Here is a 19,638-nt window from a genome sequence, read left to right as displayed (position 1 = left end):
CTGAAAAACTGGAGCTACAAAAATTAGGGTATGATGTGTCATCTATCCACGAATATCAAGGAAAACAAACTGACCACATTGCGGTTGTACGAACATCAAAGATCCCAGAAGAGGAGCTCTACAACTCTAAATCACACTGCATTGTGGCAATTACAAGACACAAAAAAACCTTCAAATATTTCTCACCAGTGGCAAATGACACACTAAGCAAATGGGTGAAGCAAATGAACAGTTATTCGGACAACGATCTAGCAAAACATCTTAGGGCTGAATCACACATAGTACCACACGCGCAAACAGATGAACACATCCCACTAAGTCAATCTCTTACACTTCAGACTCACAGTGCCTCTACTCTGGAAAATACGGAGAGAAGGTAATAACACACACCCTTGCCGATTACTCAAGAGAACTCAAACCATGACACACCACACCTTGCTGCCACCCATTACAGTAGGTGAAGACCACCAAGAAACCCAGGAAAATGGACATGAGTCAAAACTCACGAACAACACCTCTTCAGATCAGTATTACCATACTGAAAAAGCTCCTTTTTTAGAATTTCGACATCCAAGAAAGACAAGGCACAAACAGGCTACAAAAAAACACAAAATCAAAATATTTTGGAATTCTAATCCTACGCAAGATGAAATAGCTCCCCATAACTATATTTCATCAAAATGTCCAAGGACTATCAAAAAAAGTAGAGAGAATAAACCATCTAATGAATGATTTAAAACCAACAATACTGATACTTTCTGAACATGGATTGAGCACAGAAAAGCTATTACTTACCAAGATTAGTGGATATGAATTAGTAACATCTTACAGTAGGAAAAATCATAAAATGGGAGGAGTTGCAATCTATGTACAGGAAAAACGTAACCTAAAAACAGAAGCAATAGACATATCTAATAGGAACGTGGAACCTGGTATGTGAAACTGCATTAACAAAAATTAATATCCAGAATAAAACACTCTATGTACTTGGTGTTTTATCGTCCTCCAGGAGGACAAGTCAAATTAGCTGTTGACATATTAGCTGACGTACTTACTACATATAAAGCTGAAGCTAAACTCCAAATCTTAATGGGAGATGTCAATATAGACAGATTAACCGTAAAATACAGACAACACTTTCTTTGAGGATGAACTATCAACTTTTGGTATCAAGCGGCTATCTCTCCCAGAGACAAGGACTACTTATCACTCCAGAACATCTATTGACTGTATTTGCACCAAACATATCAGAAGATATGGTGAACTTTACAGTAGTACAGACTGGGATATCAGATCACACTGGCCAGATTTGCACCGTCAACAATGCAAACAAATTTGTCCTCTAAGAAAGAAGCTACTGTGAGGAGAATATTTTCAAGGAAAAATCTTGACATACTTAAAGACGAATTCTTTCTAGAAAATTGGGGAGAGCGTGCATGCTGCATCAGATGTTGAAGAGAGCTATAACTTGTTTTTAACAACAGTAAGACAAACATTAGACTTCATGTATGTCCTAAGAAGAAAGCACAAGCAAAACCAAGTAGGAAGCTTAATGTAACAATACGATGAAGAAGTAAAAATTCTAAAAGAAGACTTTCTAACTGCCTTACATAGATATGAACTAACTGGAAATAATGATGACAAAAATAGCAATGACAGAAAAAAAGAAAACCTACGACCTTAAACTCCGAAATCTCAAACGAAGCATAACAGCAGAATATATTAATCAGGCTGACAACAAGAGTAAAGCCATCTGGACACAATCAACTCGGAGAAAACAAAATAAACAAAAAGGTGAAGCAAATATGCAGTTGGAGATGGATGGCAAAATAGAGGATAACCCTGTTCTTGTGGCTGAACACTTTAATAAATATTTTTCGAAAATAGCAGCTTCCACATTGGAAAACAATCGTGAACAATTTAAAAACACAAATAATAACTCACCAAATTACCCTCCCACAAAGTGATACCCGATTACTATTTTTAAAAACCTACTAACACAAAGGAAGTCATTGCAACAATATCCTCACTAAAATCTAAGTTATATCTTGTGGAGTAGACGAGATTCCATCAAAGGTCGTAAAACACTGTGCCAAACAACTAGCACCGCACCTCCATTAGTCAGCATAATAAACAAATCATTTAGTTCAGGACAATTCCCCTCTGCTTTAAAAACTGCTAAAATATATCCAAAACACAAGAAAGGATCCCTCATCAAACCAGAGAATTACCCGCCCTATCTCGCTAATATCAACACTCTCAAAAATAATAGAAAAGATTGCTCTGTCAAGAATGCTAGACTACATGGAAAGAAATGAACTTATTACAAAAAATCAACATGGATTTCTCAAAGGTAGATCCACCACCACAGCTGTTACCAATTTTTACTTGAAAAAATCACAGACAACCTGGAAGATGGCAAACATGTCTCAGCTATTCTACTTGACTACAGCAAAGCCTTCGATTGCTTGGGTCATGACCTCATCCTGAGAAAACTCTTGGCTTTAGGTATTGACGGCCTAGCAAAAGATTGGGTGGCTAGCTACCTGAAAGATCGCAACACAAATTACTGAAAATTCAACAAAATCTGAATGGAAAAAAAATGTGTTATTACAGATCAAAGCCACTGCCAGTGAGAAGAGGAGTGCCTCAAGGCTCAGTATTGGGCCCCTTTTTATTTATTTCTTTTCACCAACGACTTTTCTGTTTTTATCAATGATGACAATGTAGAGACTATAATGTACGCAGACGATACAACTCTTCTATTTGCAAATGACACAACACATGAATTAGTAACTAGCATTTTTATCATCTACAGACAAAGCACTCCAATACTGTCTTCAAAACGACTTAGCTATCAATCCATCCAAAACCACACATATCAAATTTTAGCAGAAGACATGAACAAATACCAGATATTCCCAATATTTCGACAGAACAAAAGACAAAACTACTGGGGCTCACAATTGATGCTGACCTTTCTTGGGGAGATCATATTAATGCACTGACCAAGAAACTCTCATCTGGGATATTTGTAGTCAAAAGAATGATGTGGATGGGAGGCCCGGAATTAGCCAAAACAGCCTACTACGCGATGGTGGAATCTCACATTCGATATGGATTAATTTCTTGGGGCTCAACATCCGAGGCCAACCTTAAACAAAATCCTGATCCTCCAAAAAAAAGCTATTAGAACACTTGCAGGCCTAGGCCCTACAGATAGCTGCAGAGAAGCGTTCAAGTCACTTAAGATCTTAAAACCGTCACATCACTCTACATACTTGCAGTTGTCATCTACACCAATCAGCTGGACCTTCCAAGAAATGAAAGACATACACTCATACAACACCAGGAGAGCAGCCGACTACAGTCTTCCTATTCACCACACAACAACATTAGCAAAAAACCTTCATACATTGGCCGCAAAAATCATCAACTCATTGCCACAAAACCTTAAGGACAAGAGAGGAAACCAGTTAAAAAATGAACTTCAGAACTGCTAGTGGAGCGACCCTTATACTCGACCAAGGAGTTTTTTGACCTTTTATAAGATGACAAAACATTGCACAAAATTAATAAACAAATAGATACATAAAATTTGTAAAGCAAGATTATCACATGTTGACGCCATTGTATTTCTTAAAGAAATTGCAAATAAAGAATATTGTCTATTGTCTATTGTCTATTGTCCTAAAATCACTTGGAGCAAGATCAGAACTGTAGGTGGGATGGGGAAAAACCTCCCAGTTAATTGAGTTCAAGACTTCCTGCGTACGGTTTATGCCAAAATATGAGAGACTACTTTTATACGAGTGCAGATTTTCAATATTTTGTATTAATATATAAGAAAAGTCATATTCAGTATTACAGTTACTTTTTTAAACTTGGTAAGTTATACTTGTTCCTCCTTACATAGGGAACAATGAAAAAGTTGCATACAAATTACAAATTTTCTTTATCAGCACGTAAAAAAATTAAAATCTTGTATAACATTTCAACTGATTTTATCATCCAAATAATAATTTAAGTCATATCCTACTTTCCCCCCAACACAATAAAACAAAAATTACCCATTATGTTTTTTTTTTTTAAGTTGTGAATTATTTTGTGGAACATTACACAAATACTAAACTTAAACAAATCAAAACTCAGTTATAAAAATCATAATCATAAATCACTTATAGAATTACTTACTTTCTTTAAATTTGGTATGTTTCATCCTATGTAAACAAGGGGAAATTAAAAAATGCATACAAATAAATTAAGACCATAAAACTGCAATTTATTTATTTCAAAGTTTAAAAAATTTTAATTATGCTTTTATTATTTCTTTTATTTAAAGTTTTTAACATGTTTTATCATTTAAATAAATATTACAAGTTATAGCCTACTTTCGTCCCTACATAATAAAGAAATATCATCTCATTATGTTTTATTTTTTTTAAGTTATGAATTATTTCGCTGAACACTACACAAACACCAAGAATGCTTGGCACTGACAGTGCTACCCCCTCAAAAGTGCTTGGAACTGAAAGGGTTAAATGTTAGCTCAAGATCATGATAATTTTTAGTTGAAACCACTAAGTTTGAATCATCTGCATGTTAGTTCAAATGATTTTTAGTGCTATTTATATTTTTAAATATTGATAGCATTCCTTTAATGTACCATAAAAAAAGTGTCCCAAGTATTGAGCCTTGAGGTCGCCATATTTAAGTATTAAATGTTTTTATGTGTGTTTAATTACTTGGCACCATGAGAGGACCTAATTTCAGCGAATTAAGTCTTGTTTAATAGATAAGTACTTTGAGATGCCCAAAAATTCAAGTATCTCATGGGATATACTTTCAAATGCTGTAGACAGATCCGTAAAAATGCCTACTTCTTTATCACGTTCATCAATCAATTGTGTACTTTTGTATATGAAATCAAATAACTTTGTAATCATAGTTTTAAAGGGTGTATCCATTGCAAACAAGCTAAGTCTAGGTTCATTGTAAACACTAACTGTCTTATCTTATCTTATATTATCTTATCTAATGTTCCCCTCCCCCCCACATCAAGACACCCACAAACACTGCAAAGCTGCAGTCAACCTTAATTATATACTGAACTGAACTCAAATCTATTATGTTTATTATGTATTGTAAATTTGTTAACTAGCCACAATTACTGGTAACAGTGGTTAGTAATATTCCATTATTGTCATGTCTTGTAAATTTTAATTGCTGTGGAATAAACTTCATTATATTCAATTTATTATACATTCAAAAAATTCCAATAATGCAGTAATTGTAGATATAGTTTTTTAAATTCAGGCATTTTAATTTTAATTTATATTCAAAAATTTTAAAAGACATTTTAAAGCAATGTTGCATTTTGGTTAACAAATGTGCAAGGAAAATACGAGCCCTTTCAAATGCCTTATTACATAATTTGGTTAATTTCTAACATGCATACAAGGTTTTAAGGACTTACCTTGAAATTTACAGGCGATATTAGCGTATTGCACAGACATAAAATGCTGCCAAAAATACATCTCCCTTGTACAGTTAATACTGAGTTAAGTCATGTACTTTTAAAGCATTTGAATGGTTGGAATTGCAAAAAAAAAAAAGTGAACGGTTTGATATATTGGACTGCAGCACTATAAGGATTAAATACGTATTAAAAAATCATATCCTTATAGAAAAAGGTAACGAAAAGAATTAGACCAATCATTATAAATTTGATGATTTTAGGAGCAAGGGCGAGATCTTCATGAGACATTCCACAGCCAGCTGGAGAAGGCCGATGATGGGTTTACTCTTGTTGCTGACTACTTTGGTCGAGGAGTTTTCAACAAGCTTACAATTGTAAATGACCCGTCTCTAAGTAAGTAAACAGTCATCTGTATATAGTGGAGTTTTGATATTTCAAACTAATAATGTCTCTCTACAGTGAAGAAACTCTGATTTCACAGAAACATTGACAAGATAAACAATACAGCATTATTTTAGAGTGGTGGGAAATGTTTGAATGAGCATCACAATAAAAGAAAATGCAACATTTGTAAAGCATCTAGTAGAAATATTGCATTGCATAATTTTAAAATAACGCCAAAGTGTTTTGTACCAAAAATAGTTACATTTTTCTAATTAATAATCCTCTTTAGAAGTACGTAACTACTGCTGCTATTTGAATTGTAGTTATACATTTATGTGCCTCAGCAGGTGTCAAAACCGCTGACGGTGTTGGTGGTTTGTTTTTATGGCCAGCAATCATCCAGCCAGAAATGTGGTCTTTTTATTTTCAAGATAATTGTATAATAATTAATTGATAATAGTTTTTTTTTTTTTTTTTTTTTGAGGACAACAGCTGGCCAGGCATATAAATTTGCACTTTGGTGTCATTGTATTCCAGAATTGTCAATAGCTTTAAAATGGTTTGAACCTGGTATGAAACATCTGTGCGAACATGTTGCCTATGTGAACAGCTGAAATACAACACGACTCCGGTGTCATAGAATAAAAAAATATAACAACAAATTTGCTATAATTCTTTAGCTTTGGGCGATTGTTTTTATATAAATATGACAAGCCTTACTTTTCTCTGCAAAACACTCAATTTTGGACCCAGATCATACTACGCACAAAATGGTACTGTAATATTAAAAACATGATCAAAATCTTGAAAAATAAATGAATACAGACGAATGTGCAGTTTGTGTTTTTATGGAAAAGTAATTTTTATTATTCCTTTAGTATTATACAAGTATTGTGGTTTTTGTTTTAGAGCTACCTGCTAAAAATATTAGCAGTTTAATGTTACCAATTCGAAGTGGTTCTACTGACTCGGAAAAGAACTCCGTCTGGTCTCCCCCTCCAAAAGCAACTGCTGTAAAGAACAAACCAGGTAAATTAACTCTTTTTACTGACAGAACATAACTATATCATTTCAGATTGTTATATTAAAATAAGTATTTAAGATATCCTGAGGTAAAGTTCCGGCTTTACGATAAATTTTAATATTGGACATTTAGTTCTGAATTCTTAAGAAGGTTTAACAGAGAGTTATTGTAAGATACAAATTAAGAAAATACTATATAAGTCACTTTGTTTCAATACATGTTGGGTAGGTTTAATTAAGCTCTGAGTTGGCCTATTTAAAAAAATAACTGTTGAATTAGTTGATTCAAGTTATGAGGTATAAGTAATTAAACCTTAATTACTCTTAATTTGTCTTGTAGGAAAATTACTATAATTGTTTACTTTAAGGTAAAATTAAGCAGATTTCCTTTTGGTATCCACCATAGATCTTCATTATTTGGATTACAACATTTTTGTTTTTTGCCAAGCAAAAAACAAATTTTAAATTGAACCCAGTTTTTTTTATATATAATACGTTACATTTCAAAAATCATTTTAATATGATATCTCATGGATGGACAACGGACATGAACTATAGAAATGTCATACAAATTTAGATAAATGCTACCCAATTCATCTCAGATTATGGGTGCTTTTTAAGCAGCATTATGGTTCATTTTTAAGTTAACCTCAGAATTTTAGTTTTTCACGTGTTTGTCAATTTAATCTTTTTCAGCCTCCCGAGCAAATCCCCACCAAGCCAAAACAAGAACAATTTAGATCGCCGATTCCCAGCCCCAGCAAGTACCAGCCCCCAAACAGCTCGGATTCCATCAGCCAGGCAATCAAAAGTCCGACAGTCCCCAAATCCAAGCCTCCTGTTGGTCTTAATCCATTTGAAGAAGATGACTATCCGGCACATTATAATCCGTTTGAAAATGATGATGATGATGGCAAAAATTTGAATCCCTTTTCATCTTAGCATAAGTCAATAGTCTGTTCTACTGTATTTAATATTGGAGCCTTAACCGTGTACTATACTGCTTTTTATAACATATCATTTTTTTATACACGTGCTTGCTATGAAACGTTTTTATACAGTTTAAGATGTAGTGTATATATATTACTATTTTGAAAAGTTGCTAGTATTAAGTAGAAAAAATATATGAACAGGAGGTGGAATAGCATTGAAAATGTTACCTAGTCATACAAACCAAAACACTTTAATTTTTGTTAAAAGTACGAAACAGACAGAAATATAATAAATTATACTTGTATTCTTTTGCTTTAATTGAATAAAATTCCGTCAAAGTCAACGCTTTATTTCAAATGTTGTCTTACTTCGAAGGTAAGTAATGGATGTACGATACAAGTTAATATCTGTCTCAGTTACATTTAAGTTGAATTAAACACACTAAACCTGGAATTAACCTGTTGGCGAGTGCGCACGTCATATGACGTTCCCGTGTAATGGTTATTAAAGGAGTGAGCCGTTTTACCTTAACTAACCTCAAAGGAGTAAGGGTAAAAAAATTGAATTTTTTTCCAAAAAACTATTTAATTACATGTAAAAACACTGTTTATAAGGTTACATTATATTTTTGAGCATTTTATATGTTCTTAGAAATTTTTTTGAGTATGAAAATTTTGAAAACAAGGAAAAATGCAAAGCGATACTTCACATGAAGAACATTCATAAGACGTGTCCTTTCGCCGTGACGGGGCCTTGGTTGTGTGCATACATACGTAGCAGGGTCTTTGAAGTTTCCTCTTGCGGCTTGAACTCTCAGGTAGTGGGCGGGGGAAATGGCGACCGGAGAGTCGGAGCGGGTCCTTGGCTCCGCCCACGGGCCGCGAGACGGGAACAGCTGCGTCGTTGTTTGGCGCTATGTGGGCTTCTAACAACTGTCGAATTAGATTCATGCGGTAGTCCATGATGTGAATCTTTACACTAGGGTTTGTTTGTTTCATTTTTTCTCTGTAGATGAGATAGGCATTCAAAACTGATATGTCTAATAAATGCAAGAACAGCTTGACATACCATTTCATAGTTTTTCTTGTTGTGTCATTTCATAACGAAACCATCATATCGGCTCGGTCCACGGCTCCCATATTTCTGTTGTAATTAACAACACATAAAGGCTTCACTTGATTTCTGGCTGTTCTTGTATTTACTCTTACCATTTCATGTTTGTCCACAGTTGTAATCATGGTTACATTACGTTTATCACACCATCGAACTATAAGCATATTATCATTATGCCGCAGCTCAACATCTCCTTTTTTCATCTTTTTCGTGAGACATGGCACATTTTTGCGTTTAGCATTCAAAGTGCCACATGCTCCTGTATTTTTCTCATATAGCCATGAAAACAGATCTGGACTGGAATACCAGTTATCCATATAAACTGTGTGGTTCTTATTCAAATATGGCCTTAGAATACTTTTGATGAAATGCCATCGTTACAACTGTCTTCGTCAATATTTGTACCCTTACCGGTATGAACTATAAAGTCTAAGACTACTCCGGTTTCACAGTCACACAGGACGAATGTTTTGACACCAAATCGTTTCCTTTTGTTGGGAATATATTGGCGAAAAGATAGCCTTCCCTTCCAAAGCATGAGGCTCTCGTCAACAACTAAATTCTGGTATGGCTGAATTAGTGATCTATATTTTCTCCTCAATGTTTCTATTACTGTCCTAATTTTGTATAGCTTATCCCCAGAATTAGAATTTATGTTGTCATCAAAGTGGATCAAGCGCCTCAAAAGTAGGTATCTATCTTGAGAGAAAATCTTAGAAAAAATAGGAGTTTCTATCAGTGGATCACTCGACCAATACTGTTTTATTGTATTTTTTTTGCAATGTGACATCAGAAGGCTGGTTGCTAAAAAGCAATAAATTTCATCGGGATTTGTTTCCACCCATTTGTGAAGTTTGGAAAACTCAGTGAGGACACCTTTAGTGCTTTCAAAATAGTATTTGTTTGTCTCGGCTGAAATGTGGGAAACAAAATCATAGTCAAATATTTTATAAAATGTGTCAATTTCCTTCCACTCATTGGCTCCTAATTCATCAGTAACAATGAATCCTGAACTTGAACTTTCAAAATTAGCTATCCTAGGTTCAAAATTGGCATTGTGTGTCCATTTGCAAGTAGAGCATACCTCATCTGTGTGTAAATCATTACTAGGGTGTACATTTTCATTTGTTTGTCCATGTAGGTCAGGTAAAGGTGTACTGACTAGGCTACTCACGTTGAAAGATTCCTCAGTAGTTTCCATGCAGTTTTCCTCGCAATTGGCAAAATCTTCATCCATACTCTCTCAAAAATGTCCTCAACATTAAAAAAATCTCCATCGGAATCCAATACATGTCCATCGTTATCAATGTTATAGCTGCCATCAGATTCTATATCCAATTCTCTGCGAATGGCATCGCTATTGTCACAGATGCGATTTTCCCATTCCATCGCAACGTGTTCACTCACACTAAATAACACTGTACTATAATTTCAAACAGAAACAGTAATTACAATAGAAAAGTAGCACAGCAGTAACATAACCACATCAGTCAGGAGCAGAATAGTGGCAGAATAAAAAAGGCGCGAAATCTGTCACAAGTGGCGCAACTAGTTCCTTGATTTACCACCAGATTGTAGCATGTTACGGATACTTTCAACCATGGTATGTAAAACTAAACGGCGGTATCGCGCATCCTTGCGTCAGCTGATACAGTCAAGCCAAACAGCTGAGCCTTCCAGCTTGTGATTTGGGTGTAGCAGATGATCAGCTCCAACACACCATTGACGTCACGGGGCGGAACTTACGACATACCATTTAGTTGGATATACCATGATTTCATCATTCAGATTATGTTTAAATGTTTAAACTAATGGATTTTAATGTAATCTCTAGACACGTCATATGACGATGGTCCTCATATGGGAACACACGTCATATGACGAAGGTCCTCATTTGGGACTTTTTTCATGTCAAATGCGCACTCGCCAACAGGTTAAAAGAGATTAACTCTCCGAGCTTACATGATCATCAGACTTTGCCACATAGTTCAGTATAAGACACTGCACTGCTTGGGTGCCAAAGTGTTAAATTCTACAAAAGGAACTTAAGAGTATGTTGTAATTGAATGTCTGTCACAACTAAGGGTTATTAATTGGACTAGTATTTTTCATTCACTATCCATAAACTTCAAATGCGAAACAGATAAAATGGTTTAAATTTTATTATAGATTATTTGAAGGGATAACAAGTTTTGGAAATTTGCCATCATTTAGTGTTTTTATTATAGCTGCCTTAACAATGTCAAATGTCCATGATCCTGTTATCTCCTCAGATAAAATGGATTTATAATCAGAAAACTGATTCCATAACTTGAGATGACAATTTTTGTACTCTTACAGTACAGTAGTTAGTTGACTTTTAGTGCTTATAAACTTTTGACAAATTAATAAAACCCATGGAATAATATTAGTGCTACCATATTAAAAAAAAGTTAAGTTAACTATATACACGAGAACCATCATTGTGTTAAAAAAAACTGAAACATGATGTTTCAAGGTGTACCTGTCCTCTTCTTCATTTTCCAAAAATACTTTAGACATAATTTTAAGCATGCTCATACTTACAAATAAAAAATAAAATATAGTGATGAACACTAACTTGACAACAGAAGAGTTGTGTAGTAAAATTAATTTCAATAAGGCTGAAGGTGAGGTTTGTACATTCCTTCCTTGTGCCCTACCCTTACCTCTTTTTTCTTTTTTTTTTTTTTTTCTTACTGAATATTATCCTGGTAGTTGGCCAAAAGGGGAATTTCCTGCTCAACCTACACTTACCTGTCCTGGTGTGTACCTATACTTTTGCAGTACGTTTGCTGTGTTGTGTAGGATTTTTGGTTATCAGATTTTGTTATATCGCACAACTTTTTTTGTATAACATGCGTTTTGTGTTTATCACAACACATTTTGTTGATTTGCATGCTTTACATTATGTCTGGAGTTTTTTATGACTCCTAAAAATAAGACATCCAAAAAAATGACATCCTGATCCTGATCATCCGTCATCAGTATGGGCTTTAAACAACGAGTAGTGGTACTAGCTTTGCATAATTTTTTTTAAATCTCCAACATACATGTTGTTACTTTAGAATAAAACATTAATTATGGCATACAAGTTGATGGCCACATGTTACAGATTAAGCATTGTCCCGAAATGTTTTAGTAAAATAAAAATAAATGGATTGTTCTTTCCTTTTTCTCAACGCTTGGGTATAAACACCAAAGACTTTTGGTTCACTAACTGATTTAAAAAGGAGAGGGCAACTATATTTGTGAATTGGGAGAAGAGTATGAAATCAAAAAAAGAGATTGCAAAGTATAACAAAGGTTTACTATATTAGCATATTATCGATTGAAGAATGTATTGAAGAATATAGTAATGTACCACCATTTCATCTTAATAAAACCCATCTCACTAGCATAAATTTCACAGTTTTTTTTCACATTGCCAGCAACATGGGTGAGAAAGGATAAAAATAATAATGAAAGGAATGGTAGGAAGGGCACTGATTCAGTAAATTGCAAAATCATCCGACTCCGGCATGGGAGGGGAGGAAGTTGTCTGTCTCCACGTAGCCCTGGTGGTTTTCACAGATTGAAGAAGATATTGTTGCCTTGGAGAACTGTAGTCTAGATTCCTAAAGGACTCGGTGTTTTGAGACTTCCAGATTCCCACAAAAACATTATGCAAAATTGTAAAAGGCTGTTCAAAGTATCGGGTACATCGTAATGAGTAGTTGTTGAAGCTCAGTTAGCTAAAAGATGCTCTGAACTATAAGTAGCTCAAATGTGTTTGTTTTTATGCTTCCTTACCTGCCTTTAAAGTTTGTATCCTATTCTACATTTGCTGTCTATCCAATGAGGGCTTGAGATATTTATTGTCTTTCTTTCCAGGCTTAGTAATTACACAACAAAGTCACATAACAGGTTTTATCTTTTACAATTACATCTTCAAACTCTCGTGTTAATTTTAAAAAATGTATACTAAATTGCAGTACATTTTTAAAAAAACATATGTGGTTAATTAATCTTTTTACACCATTTCCTCATATTGAAAGAATGTTCCCCTTTGGCAAACTAAAACTAATCCAGTTCCATTTCTGCAAAATCTCTATTTTTAACACTAACATTAATTTTTTTGAAGGATAGGAATTGGTGTAGCTGGCTTGAATAGTCAAACAATCAACGAGTTACCATTGAAACTTTCAAACGAAATTCTGTAACAATTTGAATACAAAGAGTACTTTAAAAAAAAACAGATGCTAAGTGAAGGAATTTTAATTTATTACTTTCATTAGATTTATGTAGGAAATTGAAAGGCCAGTAGAGTGTAACTTTGTTGTTATAAGCAATCATTAATTTGATATTTGCCACAATCATGACTGTACAATGAACCAAATGCTTTCAGGATTGTATCTACCCCCCCCCTTCCTGATTATTTACTTCAATCTGCTCATCCACTGTGAAAACGAAAATGTGCTTTATATTTGATTGCTTATCATATAATATATATAGATAAGTTTGAAAATTACTGTTTGTGTACATTTACAGGAAAGACAAATTTTACCAACCACAAAGTGTTGTTTTATAGAACTGATCTCATACATTGTTAATAGAATGTCTTTATTAAAGTTGTTAATCTAAATGAATGAGTTTATTGTTTTATTTATACAAACAAATATTAAGTTTTGTTGTAGTTTTTATATTTAAGTTATTGATTTATCATATTAATTTACAGTAATATTATTTGTATTATATAGTTAAAGTTACAAGTATTTATAAGAGGCACACTGCTTTCTTTATTGGTGAAAAGTACACCTACAATGAGTATTGTGATTAAATTATATTCCAATAAATCGAGTTCATAATGAAGGTAAAAGAAAAATCATTGTGAATATGACTATTTATTTCCTTAGCAGACATGGAAATGTTCCTTTGTAAAATGGAGCACATTATCAGTGGAGTAATTTCTTATGGCATTGTTTGAAGTATTTTACTTCCTGGGATTAAATTTTATTAAATAATGTTCTATAATTATATTTTACTAGCTCATTTTTCAAAGCCTCACTTCCATATTTTCCCACAACTGTTTGTGTATTGTAATAAGAATTGTGTTGTATAGTTTTCACAAGATTTATTGTGATTTTATTCACCTATATAATGTCAACAAAAATCATTTATTACATCAATATGCAAAGGATTCTCTGAAATTTTTGGAATCCTGACCAATAGTCAGAATAGTTGAGAGTAAAGTATGCAGATTGTTTTGAAACTGTGCTATAGATTACAATTTTTAATTATGCATGTATTTTTGTATCGGCCTCTAATAGTGCTAAAAATGAAAATATTCAGTATTGTTTTCATAACAGCACTCACTTGAAGTTTCAGGCAAGAACAAAGCCAGGAAAATTTGGGGCGGAGGGTCAAGACAAAATTGGGGGACCTGCCACGGAGACATAGAATTTTTGAAAGTTTCAAATTTAAGAAGTAAAATAATCTATGAATATGTTGTATTGACGATTGATAATCATAATTGTGGAGGCACTGCTTTAGTAGGCTGTGCAGTACTAATAATTAACTCATTAATTAATTATATATAATATAACAATCTTTATTGAAATTATATATATATAATTTATTTCAATAAACATTGAATCGCAAAAAGTACTTGCTTTGCCGGGAACCGAACCCGAATCTCTCACTTGCCGGGTGAATGTGCTACCATTACACCACAGAGCGCTTACTTTTTACGGTTCAATTATTTTGTATTTGGCTGTTTCTTTCACTTATGTATTTAAATAACCAAACTAACATATGATCGGAAGACCAAATACCTGTCAAATGACTTCTATTTACATTCATTAAATTTGTATAAATGGCAATAGCCGTATTTAATTTATTTCAATAAACATTGAATCACAAAAAGTACTTGCTCCGCTGGGAGCAATTAATTTAATTGAAATAAATTAAATTCGGCTATTGCCATTTATGCAAATGTAATGAATGTATATATATATATATATATATATATATATATATATATATATATATAATTTCAATAAAGATTGAATCACAAAAAGTACTTGCTCTGCCGGTACTTGAACCCAGATCTTTCACTTGCTGGGCAAGTATGCTGCCACAGACAGAGATGTTACTTTTTACGATTCAATTATTTTGTATGTGATCGTTTCTGTCTCATACAGGATGTTCACATAAAGGTGTCACAAACTTCTGTGGCTGATAGTACTCATTATTTTAAACAAAAAATATCAAAAACATAGGTCAATAAATGTCTTTTTTAGCCACTACCCACCATTTTTTATTTTTTATAGAATAATTATTATTTTAAATATAGTTAAGCTAAAGAAACTAAATTTGGCACATAGGTTTGAATAGATAAGAGGAAAATTTAAAAAATAATCGTGTCATTTTCTTTAATATTAACAAAATGCTATCTGTTGAAAATTTTAAAGCCAAATAACAAAAAAACAGTAGTTATAAAACATTTTCTCTACACCAAGTATTTGAATAATTTCATTAAAATTCCAACTGTACTATTTTTTTAACGAAATCCGTAAATGCACAAGCGAGCACGACCACTTTAAAAATCGCCTGCACAAGCTGAGAGCCCCAAACATGTCACAGTTGAGAGGTATCAGTTGTTTGTTGCACACTTGTAGGTTAATGATGTTGCAGTTACTGTTCTGAGTGAATAGCATGGTAAACAAAATCAAACATCATTTTAAAGACTCCTCGAGATCAACTATCACGTTCCTTCTGTGTATTGCGTAATGTGTCTACCGACTCGGCCTATGCAGCATTCACCAAGATCATTCAATATTTACCTTAAACTTGCATACTGCAAAGACATCTATTTTATATCGTTATATGTAAAGTATCATCATGTCTTGCTGTAATTGAGTTGCAATTTCATGCGCCTTTAAAAATAAAAATTAATTGTAGTTTTCATTTTTGACAATTTTTTAAATAGTGCTTATTATATTTAATGTGGGAAACTGAACAAACATAATACACACTAGCCTTAGTGTTCAGTGTTAAATTTAACAGAGAATATAAAGAAATTAATCAGAATAATCATTAGAGATTGGCAGATTATCCTTGATATCACCATTAGTGATTGGAGAATCGAATACTTAAAAGAATCGAATACAGTGAATTCGAATTCAGCCCTGTATTTGAATATGCATTTGAATACTTTTGCTCAGCTGAGCGTTTCTGACAGGTCTAAACCTGTCTTACTTCTTTCCCGCAATCTATTGTTCCTTGATTATTTCACTTGTTTGTCACGAATTCACCTCTGTATTCGAATACTTTTGCTTTTTGTGCCTTTGGTTTTTTGTACCTCATATAAACAAGTCATATACGAACTTCAGAAGAAATATCTTTGTTTACCTGCTACTTCAGTTCGGTCTGAAAGACTATTTTCCACAGCAGGTCTTGTCACTAATGACCGTAGAAATAGACTGAAGCCAGAAAACCTCAATAATATTTTGTTTTTACACAACAATATGAAATAAACATTCATATTTGCCTTTATTGCTTACGTCTGTAACTCTGAAATAATATGTATTCTTTAATTTAATAATTATACAAGTATACATTTTTTCAAGTATTAAAGTTTGTAATTATTTTTTCAAATTATGAATCTTCCCTAAATTATTCTTTTCAAAGTCTCCATATATGTATTCATTTTAAACCTCATATTAATACGAATACTGCTCTTGAATATTTTATTTGAATACTATTGGCCAGAATAAACGAATACTCCAGGTTTGAATTCAATTCTTCCAGAGAAATTGCATTCATTTCAAAAGTATTCGAATTCATTTTGATGTATTCAAATATGTGAATACTCTGCCTGTATTCGAATACTATTTGATTCTCCCATCACTAATCACCGTAAACAGTTTCAGTCCCAACAAAACCATATATTTTGAACCTGGATCTTCTACTTCCACTCTTACTTGTTTTGCCTAATCATTAGTCTTACTCTGTATTAAAAAATAAGTAACAATGTAAAATACATATGTTTTATTCCAAATGTATTGTATGAGCAATCACTGGTTTGTTTTTTAATTATAAAAAAAAAAAATATCTTTCTTGACCTAAAAATGGATTTCCTGTACAGGCACAAGTGCACATATATCAACTGCAGGAGGTAAACAGTATTATAATGAACAAAATGGTATTCAGAGGAGACACTCCCCCTCTCTACAGGTACTGTGGCCAAAACTATCCTCTGACAATGATATATTAGTTACACATCTAGTCGAGGCTTCTTACATTAAATCAGCAGGCCAATCGATTAGTTGAAATTAGGCTGGTTTGGTTGTCAAGACTGGTTGGCTGAAAAATTAACTATCAAGGAAATCTAAAGATCAAACAGATTAGAGAATTGTAATAATCCAATGTTAGGTTAGTTACTCACCAGAGGAAGAGATCAGATTGCAGATATCGAAATGTAAAAAATTCCTTGCTATGTTAATAAGAAGTACAGGTAAGAAAATTCTCATTATTTATTTTTGGCTTGTTCTTACACATAAAATACTATTATTAAATTACTGAGCATTTTGAGATGAGAACAACAAATTAAAATTTCTTAAATTATTTTATCTTACAATTCTTACAACAACTACCGTTATAATTTAATCACATAAATCTATAGATTTCTAATATTCGAAATTATTTAGTATTCCTGTGTATCAGGTAAAACAATCCAACACGTTTTAATCAAAATATAAATTTCAATATAGAAGAAAACTAATTTAAATGGAAGTGATGTGCTAAGGAGATTGATTGTTTAACAGTGCAACTTTAATAACTAACATTAAAAATAAACCTAAGGCACAGGTGTCCTGATCATCTTAACTATCTGATAAAACTGGCAGTAATGTATCAAACAATAACAACTAGTTAATACTCTTGGTCTCCACAATTTATTCTCACTAGAGTGAGAGCCAAGGGCTTCTCACTTACAAAGACTAGTGCTGACCTACAAGTGAAAAACCTCTATTAACACTTCAATCGAGAAACTTAATTTAAAATAAATGCAAACTGCAAATCCTATAAAACTTAAGTCAAGAGTTCCCAGTGCTTGATTATAACTTGACTGATCGGCGGGCAGTGTAGGCTGAGCGAGGGTAGGGCTTCGTGATCAGAACTGGTTTTCCGCTGCGTGGACGTGCGGCACGGCAGATTGTGCAACACGCTAGGCTCAACTTCAAGTTCTCTCTGCAACAATACAAGCAAGTAATGAGCAGTGATCTTTTAAATCTTAATAGTTTATTATATAGAAACGAACAAAATATTTAACTCCGTGCCCTAGGTTATAATTTAGATAGTACAAAAGAAAATCAAAAATGTAGTATACAAGATGTACATTTAATACTGTTTAGAAAAATTTACAGTTGAAAACAAGGACATTTATATGAAAACGTATCAGTTTAAGCAGTTGGAGGGTCTGCTGGTGGATTCTCACATGCTCTTTAGTCAAATCGTGAGGTTCCCATCGAAGAACAATTTTTTTATTATTAAAACGTTAGACAAGATTATTTGCACTGATGCGGAGCCAATCCGCGAAGCTTCTTTTTTTAAATAAGTGCATTATGTCCTCTTAGGATCATAGTGCACAACCGATCAACCTTCTCTTGAGTGATCGGTCTTCCTAACATTCACTCTCTTGAAGCAAATTGCAGTACTCTAGAAATTCAGACTACCACCTGAAATCAGTAGCATGGAATGCTGCTTCGGAACCAAAGGCAATTTTGAGATGTTCAATGCACTCCTCTCGAGACAAACCTACTTTAAAATACTCAATGAGTGAAGGACCCGACTTCAATAAGGATCCAACAGGACCTATGCCGAAGTACGTCTGTTTGTGCAAGGACTCTTGGTAGGACTTAAAATATTGTACAGGGTTTGTCCGGAAAGTAATAGGACTGATTTTCATTCGCCGAGACTGTACTTCGGAGCGTGCGCGCACCGACTGGATTCGGTAGAGGGAGTTCCTAGCTAACGAACAAGAGGCTGGTCAGTTGTCTCCGAGCACCTGAAGAGTCAGAACAGGCATTTTGACGTGACGTGTTTCTGTGAGTGGTGCAAGCTGAAAATGCAGCGTTCGTTAAAGAAGAGGTACACGATTAGATTCAGTGTGAAACTCGGTAAATCTGCGACAGAGACATTTGATATAATAAAGCAGGCTTACCCAGGTGTTGCTTTAGCAAGAAGTGGTGTGTTTCGGTGGCACCAGGCCTTTTTGGAGGGCCGGGAAGAGGTCGCTGATGAAGACCGTGCTGGAAGACCTTCGACTTCGACAAACACTGACAATGTGACTCGTGTGCCCAAAGTTTTGAACTCAGACCGTCGACTAAAGTATTCGTTTAATTGCCCAGATGTTACATTTACTGAAATCTGTCGTTCATGAAATCGTGACGGAGCATTTGAACATGCGCAAAGTGTGTGCGAAGATGGTCCCAAAAGTGCTCACTGGCGACCAGAAATTGCGGCTCACACCGCCTTTCTTGTGAACAGCTACCTGACCAAGGCCGACATCCCAACTCTTCCACAGCCGCCCTACAGCCCAGGTGTGGCCCCCCCCAGACTTTTTTTGTTTTCTCGCCTGAAAAGGCAATCATTTTGAGACGACAGAGGAGATCCAAGCAGCTTGTACCGCGGCTCTCAAGGCTATT

General features: G+C 34.0%; 2 protein-coding genes across 2 annotated transcripts in view; one reads left to right on the top strand and one right to left on the bottom strand.

Moving 5' to 3' along the window:
- The window catches only part of LOC124361859 (vacuolar protein sorting-associated protein 11 homolog), a 43,671-nt gene extending 30,741 nt beyond the window's left edge, over nucleotides 1–12,930 (top strand). The window contains exons 19-21 of the mRNA XM_046815898.1: nucleotides 5,740–5,872; nucleotides 6,773–6,892; nucleotides 7,583–12,930. Coding sequence (XP_046671854.1) covers nucleotides 5,740–5,872; nucleotides 6,773–6,892; nucleotides 7,583–7,626 — 297 coding nt within the window. The 3' untranslated portion in view covers nucleotides 7,627–12,930. The remainder of the gene's footprint in view (nucleotides 1–5,739; nucleotides 5,873–6,772; nucleotides 6,893–7,582) is intronic.
- Nucleotides 12,931–17,450: 4,520 nt separating this feature from the next.
- Nucleotides 17,451–19,638, bottom strand: part of LOC124361858 (tubulin monoglutamylase TTLL4-like) — a 79,946-nt gene continuing 77,758 nt past the window's right edge. The window contains exon 17 of the mRNA XM_046815893.1: nucleotides 17,451–18,181. Coding sequence (XP_046671849.1) covers nucleotides 18,049–18,181 — 133 coding nt within the window. The 3' untranslated portion in view covers nucleotides 17,451–18,048. The remainder of the gene's footprint in view (nucleotides 18,182–19,638) is intronic.

Source organism: Homalodisca vitripennis, chromosome 5, assembly GCF_021130785.1.
Source record: "Homalodisca vitripennis isolate AUS2020 chromosome 5, UT_GWSS_2.1, whole genome shotgun sequence".
NCBI lineage: Eukaryota > Metazoa > Arthropoda > Insecta > Hemiptera > Cicadellidae > Homalodisca > Homalodisca vitripennis.
The sequence above is the reverse complement of the archived record's forward strand: the minus strand, read 5'-3'. Positions and strand labels throughout refer to the sequence as shown.